Genomic DNA, 9,217 nt, shown 5'->3' with positions numbered 1-9,217 from the left:
ATCTGGGACTCCTTAGCAGTGCGCATCCACGACCTCGCCTCGCGAGATTCGAACCCAGGACCTACCAGTCTCGCGCTCAAGCACTTAACCTCTAGACCACTGAGCCGGCATCCAAAGTTGTTGATGTCTAACTTCAATCAATCCACGATTTTGAGCAACCTTTCACCAAGACTAAACTTTTCTTTTTTCATGATTTATTAATTACAGATGTATTATAATTTCTTTTTAATTATTGTTATTATTACTCATGTATATATTCAACAGGTCTTAAATAATACTTCTGAACGTATTTGCATCTACTCACATTTAATAAAATCATCTGTAGCAAATCATCTACCTGGTTTATTAACAATTGTTGATGCCGGTCAATCATATGCTCTTCCTGTAGAAATCGTTAATTCTCGTCAACAAACAGGGATATTTATTGGACTGGAATATGAAAAGTTAGTTATTGTTTATCTTTGGAATGCTGTTGTTTCGATATTTTCCAGGGTTCCACAAAATCTGCTCGTACTGATGGTGCAGCCATAGCCAATGAAACTGTTTCACCAAAAGTCACAGCATCATTAGTACCAGGAATGGTCGATGCTTCAATTCCTATGGATACTCAATTAACAACTCCATTATCATCACCAACACATTCAATTATCTCGCATCAATCATTCACCACAGGTGGTGAATCAAATAATCCACCCAATTCACCGAAATCAAATTTCTCCCCTGAATTAACTACATCATCATCATCGTTAACATTTCATACAATTGGTGCTTCTTGTACAACTCCATCTCAGTCATCTCCTCTATTATCAGCTTTATTATTACCTGGTTTAAATCAAGAAACTTTTCAAAGTCGTAATTCAACTTTGAATCAAGTTAATTTTATGAAAATAGAAGAATGTGAAGGAGGAATCATCATTCCACCTACTGGCAATTCAACAGTAATGATATCAACTGACAATAGTCCTACAAATAATAATAATAATAAAATTACTTCATACTCACCACCAACAATGTTGTCATCCTCATTGTATACAAATATTGTGAATTCTACGACAAATCTACTTTCAAATGACGTTGTTATCACGACCGACTACAACAACACTTCTATCATCATGGATTCTACTACTGATAATAATGATAGTAATAATGATGATATGATGAATTCGATCGTTAGAGATTCTCTTCCGACTGTTACTATCACTTCTTATCCAACTGGCATTGATGCTGTTACAGTTGATGGTAGTAGTGATGGTACAGGGGGTGGGAAATTTGACAAGATGTCGGCTATTCACAACAACATACATGGCAATAATAATGTAGATTTGTTGAAGTTAGATATTGAAATGGTGAGGTGAGTTATGATGCTTTTTTGACTACTTTCATGAGTAGTATTCAAATATTAGTGTTATTATGATTATTACTGTTGTTTTCGAGAGTTTTCTGAGATTGTTGAACTTTCACAGTTTACATCCCAAGTTGATCTTCATTTGAAGGCTATTGAAAACTAAGAAACAATGGATAATTATCACATCGTAGTTGATGACTTCTTGACAGCGTGCATCTATTACTCTCTTTTGGGATTGAACCTCAAAACCTTTGGGTCTCATGACAAATAAATGACCTCTGAATAATCTCTAGGTTCGTCATCCAATAGTGTACTACCCCGGTAGGATCATTGCCTGGAGCCACTGAATAGATCTATGCTAGGACGAAACAGCCATTTAATTTTATCTAGTTTTAAATCATTTTCCCACTAATGATCAACTCGTAATGCAAGCTGTAATATTATTATTATTATTATTGATAGTAGTAATAACCCCATAAAATGAGAGTTTATACTGAGTGAAAAAAAGGGAATGAGATACAATTCATTCTGATTCCAATTGCTTGTAACTTCTAAGTCAGGACATAGTTAATAGTAAGGATTTGTACTCCGTTCAACAGGCTAGTGTGAATATCTAGACTCCAATAGCTAGCTTAACTGATAGTACATTGGCATTTGAAGTGATACATATTGAATTTAAGAACTTTCACTGTGAATATCAATACTGGGATAGAGACATAGCCAGTTGACTAAATGAACTCACACCCCGTATTCTATTGATAGCCACATATCTTCAAACCCCATCAACATAGTTTGATAGAAGTGAAGTTGGTACAGTGTAATAATGAATAATTGTAATTTAAATAAAATTTTAGCCACACAACACCGCTAACTGATTGCAGTTAAGCACCATTAGATTCCGATTCAGTAGTGGGCTAGAAGGTAAAGCGCTTACCTTGAGACTTAGTATTCTGGGTTAGATTCTTGATAGTGAAATCGTGGATCCACCGCGTGACGGTTTTTGACTGTTAAAACCAATAAATGGTACTGTATACCCGAGTGATAATTTGTTCATGAGACCGAATCATTGATTTAGGGCCTAAATTCAACTGATATCAAAATGACAAGATAACTGTCCAATGGAGTAGTTTTTCTTTATACAATAAAATAATATATAGTTGAGATCATGAGTCAATTGAAGCTAGACCACCGTGGAAAACCTGGAAGCATTGGATAGTCGTTTTGTCCTATTGTGGGACTCCTCAGCAGTACGCATGCACGATCTTACCTCGCGAGATTCGAACCCAAGACCTATCAGTCTCGCGCGCGAACACTTAACCAATAGACCACTGATGAATGCGCGCTGCTGAGGAGTCCCAAGATAGGACAAAACGGCTATCCAGTGCTTCCAGATTTTCCATGGTGGTCTAGCTTTAATCGACTCATGATCTCAACTATATAAAATTACTGAAATCTCCACAAAACCCCCTTCTGATAATTAAATAATATGTTTGTATACAAAATACTAAGAGAAAATATAGCGTAGTCAGATGTCATAAACAGTTGAAGGAAATCCAATGTATAAACTACTCACTCTCTAATAAATTCAGACATTGAACTTTGTATCAAATAGATAATAAACACTTCTTTCATTTCAATTATAAATTCATTTAAATGTTCAGCATTAGAGCTAAACAGTTCCTTATTTATACTTGTAGTGCCTCAGAATCAGAGATCATCTGTAATAGTAGTAATAGTATGATTAATTCGGAACAAATCACTGAACAAAGTCGAATGACAGAATTACCAGAGAAATCTTCCACATCAACATCATTATTATCAACATCGACATTGAATGCAGAAGATTCAAGTTATACTACTACGACTTCTACTACTATTAATAACACTGATAATAATGATAATGGATCTATGAATGATAATATGATTAAAACATCTATGGATGCAATTCCCATTGATATTAATAATACAAACAAAACTTCAATTACATTAATAAACAATACTAATGAAGTGATTACAGTAATGACAACGGTGGCTACCACTGCTACTATTACTATTACTACTACCACTCCTAGCTGTGATCCTGATGATGATGATGATGATAACGGTGAGGTAGAGAATGATGACGATTGCGGTGATGAGACTGTTACTACTACTACTACTAGTAGTAGTAATAATAATAATAAAAACAATACAATAACGAACTCAAGTTCAAGAAAATGGCCATCTGTTCGCCTTGTACCTAATTTATTACGTCATCCTACAAAATATACAACAATCTAATTTTCACTTTCACTATGGATAGAGAGAGAGAGAGAGAGGAATCGACTACATCAGATATATGTTACATCTTTAGAGTTGATATTGATATTGGTCCCTATTTGTTCATCATCTTTAATATTGAATCAATCATCTGGATCATTCAGTTGAAGAAAAAAGAAAGAAAAAATTTTTATTCAATCATGTGCGTAATGGTAGACTACTACTGGTACCTTAAACTTCGATTGATAATTGTCTTCTTTTTTCTTTTCTTTCAGAAATAAACAGTATATTGTACATAGATCATGATGATTGTATGCTATTGTTCACGGTTCTCTCTTTTGAAAGTAAACTAACTGCCTTCCTTTGCCGTCTTCATCTTTTCTTGTATTTATTCAACAATATTTGTAGTGTTTTATTATTATTATTACTATTATTATTATTATAGTATTAATAGCAATAGTTATATTGTATGGATATACTACTAATGGTACTACTTAGGTACATTTCAAATGAACGATTCTCTGAAGTTGATGCTGATAAAATTTGTTATTACTACCAATAACAATGACAGTAGTAATATATTAGTATGAGTTACAATATAAGTAGCATTAGACCCCCCTGTGTATGCAATTGTATTGTGTTTATATAATAATGGTACACTTTCGTCCAAATACACACACACACAGACACATCACTTCAAATAGATAACTAACTTTTGTTTTCACCCCCTGTGGATAATAATAATAATAATAACTTGTACACATTTCTGGGGGAAATTCTTTGCAGTGATCATGATGGATTAGTACTATTCTCTTTCTCCCTCCCCCCTCTCTCTCTCTGATACACATGTACACGATATACACATATACGTGGTAATTATTAAACAGGTTTTCATTTTCAATATCACAATGTGAATTTCTCTTTTTACAATTCTATGTAAATATTGGTTATTTCTTGCCAAAGTCTTAATATTTCTCCCATCTTTTGTGTAGTTGTGTAATATGTACACAAGTACTTTTCTTTTCATAGATTACAATCATATACTACTTTACCTATTCTTTTCTTCTCTTTTGGAAGTCATCCTGCCTCATTATTGTGTACAACAAACTAATGGAGTATAGTTATAGCAATACAGCAAACGAATAACCATGTAAACAATCAGTTTATTTTCTCTTTCTAAAAACGTTACCTGTAATTCTTGTTTTTTCATCATAAGTTCTCCTATAATTTCTAATGTATGGATGTATGTGAGAATATAAGTAAGTGTTTAATGCCTTTTCATTCCTCCCCTCCCCTCGCCGCTGCCGCCGCCCCCAAAAGAATCACGAGGTGCATATCACCAATTTTTTTTACATCATCTTCTAAAAGCATTTGTATTTTTGTCATGAAATAATAATAATATCATAGCTTTATGTGCCTACATATATATTCTTGTCTTACTTTTTAAGATTTCATTCATTGTATCGAGACTTGCTTTCTTTTCTCTGTCTCTCATATTCTCCTTGCAATATACTACTTATTAACTTGATTGTTAATAGTATCATCCATGGATGTTGTCCATTATCTTTTCAGTTTTTTTTTCAAAAATTGAGTTTCCTTTTTTCTGTATCAAGATCTTATACGTATATAAACATTATGATTTAATGTCAATCTTCATTGCACCCCACTGCTACCTTGTTTTCTATTTAAAGAATGTGTGTGTTTGCATATGTGTGTATCGATTTCAAAACCCTTAGCTTCTTCTTTTATACTGTTTGGGAGAAGTAAGACAGAGAGAGAGATCGAACGATCATAAAAGTACATTTTATTACAAACATACATACTAGTTCATACATCAAGCACATACAGACTATGGATACCTTCGTTTGTATCTCGCTGTTATTTTCTTTCACAACGAAAGTATAAACACATCAATATGAATGTAATCTTTGATCGACATGGTATAACCATGAACATTTTTATCATATAAATAAGCAGATAAATCGGTTAATAATGAGTAGTATGATAACTTCTCCTGTTTTCTCCTTTCAAAAAGCAAACTGGCTCAGCTGGACAATTCATTTTCTAATAAGTTTACACGAACGGTACAAATGGTAATTGACAAAGAAGGATCAATTCTAATAGGATTTTGTATATCTACCGAAATTCTACTTTATACATTCGATAATACTTTATTTTACAATTATTATATAACTCCAGCTATGTGCCCTAGTCATCGTAATGTTCCCACAACTCTTCATTGGAACTTTGTCTATCTGTAAATGTATTATAAGACAAGAAGATATCAACTGTCCACAGCAGGAGTATAACAGTTTGTTTTGGTAATTTCTTTATTCATATTTTTACTATTTTTGTTTCTCTTCAATGTGGTAGGAGGGTAAAATAATTATCTTTAGATGGTAACATTTTCTACCTACCTCCTTTTTTCTGTCATCATTATCCACTACAAACACTCTCCACTTACATTCGTGTACATTTGCATCACTTTCTATAATGTTTTGATCTTTTGTTCGCCCCACCACCACCACCACACTTCAATGGCTCATCTTTGAAACATTTGTATCGTCGTTCACTACACATTGATGAATATAAACTGGAGCATAGTGACTATGACGAGGATATTTATAACAATTCTTATGGTGTGATAATCGTCAAGTCAATATTATGTTTCCATTTCATAATATATATATACTACATAGGTTACATATATGCACAAGTATACACATTTCTTTGCTGTACACATCAACACAATCACATGAAGATACAAGTGGAGAAAGTGGCAATCCATCAATTAACTGCATATAAATACGAAAATAGGAACAACTTTGAATAAAGAGTAAATAGATGACAGTTAACAAATAAAAGCTCCAATACTCAAATGACGTATATTCTACATTCTGCAGGTTATGGTTACATACATTTGTCAATATGAAAAGGTTTTGGTATACACACTCACAATCCTAATCAAACTCTTTTGCTTATCCCAGTGCATTTGTCTTCTTTTTTTTAAATTAAAGGAATTTTTGTGGTAATCACACTGTTATTATCACTCATATTGTTTCTCTCAATGGGACTCCTTACTTGTCCTCCTCAGTTAGAGTCAGTCAATCAGAGTTTCCTTTTCTTGAATACAATTTGTTCGTTTATCGATTTATTTTCGTTTTCTTTTTGTAGTCAACTAAAAAAAGGGGGGTTCTATTCGTTTTTATTTGCTTTTGGCCGGTTTGTTTTTTTTTCTTTTGGAACTTCTTCGTCATCATCAACAACACTATCACGATTTTTTGTGTGTTTGTGTTCTTCTATGAAAGCATTATTATTATTATTATTATTCATTCAAATGTTTAGTTGTTATCATGTTAAATAAAATTATCCTGCCGTTAGTTATTGTTTGTGTCCAGTGACCTAAAAGTTGTAGACTAGTCTGATGTAACCGAAGTTTGGGGATGATGATACCATTTATAGAAAAGTTGGATTGCAGCTAGCGGTGGAATCCAGAACGTACGTTTCGCCCTTCTTGAGACTTCTTAACTGAATGTGGCTGCAAATGTATCTTTGTACAGGGTGAACATATACCAACCAAAATTCAGTAATATTAAACAACGGAATGGCTTATAAACCTTTAAGAATTAAATTATTATCATCATCTGTAATTTTAATGATTGAAATTAACTTTATTTAGATAACCATTGAAAACTAAGAAGTACTGGGTAGCTGTTTAGTTCCTAGTATGGAACTCTACGTCGGTGAACATCTGCAGACTTGCTATGAGTTGGAACTATGATCCTCATACTTGGTGGCGATCTTCTAACCTCCAGACCACTAATTTAAGATCTATTGGTTTATATTCCTTACCTCATTCAGTTCGTAGTATTGTTGTACTGTTATCCTTTTCTCATTAGTAATACCATTCTAACGTTCAATATCACTAGACTCAACTGGTTACACAGTTCATCATCATAACTTTTTATTTAGTTTAATAAGAGCATGAAATCAACTATCAAAACATTGGTAATAAGAACATTAAGATTGATTGATAAGTATCGTTAAGTAAAAAGCATCAAGCATTTCGGAAGTGTAACCGCCATAATTGGATAATCGTACTTGTTTTCATTTATCGGTAAGAGTTATGTGAAGCAATATCAATGGAGCTGTTGATGTTTTTGAATTTTATTAGTTTAAAATCTACATCATACATTGATACTGTTTTCACAGTGTTATCTTCTATGAGCTAAATGCTTTAATAATAAAACCTTCATTGTTTTCCTAGACAACATCATCCGCAACTCAGATAATAGAGTAGTGAGCTGTAGAGATAGTTTATTCTGTCCACAATGAATTTGATTGGTTGTGATTAAAAATTATACTTTCTATTGTTTATCCCTGATCTGATCTTTCACCTTGTATTTATTTGTCCTTCTTATTGACCAATTAAAGTATTTTGATTTCAATGAGCATATCGGTTACCGAGTAATTTGAATACCAAGCCTCTATAAGTTGTCTACTTTTCTTTTGGTTATCATTGTTCAGTAAGTCATCACTAACCTAGTCTAGTGGGCTGATGTAGAGAGAAGTATGTTGTGGCGGTTGATAGCCATCTAACATCCTCATAGACGAAGAAAGGAATAACCTTATCCAAATAGATGTTTTTCATAGCTACTACGACTTATTTCGTATATGATATTTGGCTTACTTCATTTGCCATAGTATACTTTGGTTTGGGTAGTATGAACTGCAGAGATTGTGGTATGGTCGGTAATAGAAAGTGACTGAATTCGAAATTTAAATTTCTGACTGTTGATTTACAAAGCATAATTCCCCATGGTACGGATCTCGACTCATATTACAGCATGATCTTCCATTGGACAAATCAGCATAAATAACTCGATCATTCATTCTATCGTAATTTTAGGTTGACCAAAAATGCGGGTACATAGTTGTATTTCATCTAAATAGTAATTGTGTGCAGTAGTCACAAGTCAGGTGTTGTCTTTTGATATTTTTGCAGCCCAGTTAAAAAAAGGTATTTGGTTTAACCATCTTATATGTCTTTACTTCAAGCCTCCAAACGTCCAACAACAGTGAACTCTACATATTTGTCGACATAATATGTCCAAAACAATAACGTTAGAGAGTCAATTCAACCATTACACAAGTTCATCATAGACAGTCGTGGAAAAAAATAACCATAGATTCAGCAGCTTTGTACATAAAGAAGGAATCCCTCTTAAGCATAAAAACGATAAGCATATTAGAAATATAAACCAGTCGGTCTGATCCAAATAGGCTCTAAATCAAACATCTTTTTTACCCAAGAAGTCATAAAGTGGATCAATAGGTCGCTTTTACACGTTCAGTGTGAGTATTGCCCTGGCAAGTTGATTTATTATTTTTCTAATAAATAGCGTATGGGATTTCACCCACTAGATTTGACTCCAAAAGTAAGCGATACCAAATTATTTCTCACTAAACCAAGAATGCTGTTAAGTCATCTATCATTAAAAGCTTTGGATAGAATTACTGAATACAAAGACTGATAGCTCCTGGGTTCGAATCTCACCAGGCGGGATCGTGGATGTGCACTGCTGAGGAGTCCCACAATAGGACGAAACAATC

General features: G+C 33.4%; 1 protein-coding gene across 1 annotated transcript in view; it reads left to right on the top strand.

Moving 5' to 3' along the window:
* The window catches only part of Smp_212350 (hypothetical protein), a gene marked incomplete at both ends in the record, with an annotated part of 84,431 nt that extends 80,806 nt beyond the window's left edge, over positions 1-3,625 (top strand). The window contains 2 exons of the mRNA XM_018798622.1: positions 492-1,351; positions 3,043-3,625. Coding sequence (XP_018653545.1) covers positions 492-1,351; positions 3,043-3,625 — 1,443 coding nt within the window. The remainder of the gene's footprint in view (positions 1-491; positions 1,352-3,042) is intronic.
* Positions 3,626-9,217: the final 5,592 nt, after the last annotated feature.

The sequence above is a fragment of the Schistosoma mansoni genome, chromosome 7 (assembly GCF_000237925.1).
Source record: "Schistosoma mansoni strain Puerto Rico chromosome 7, complete genome".
NCBI classification, from domain to species: Eukaryota; Metazoa; Platyhelminthes; class Trematoda; order Strigeidida; family Schistosomatidae; genus Schistosoma; species Schistosoma mansoni.
Note: the sequence above shows the minus strand (reverse complement) of the source record. Positions and strands in the feature narration are given on the sequence as shown.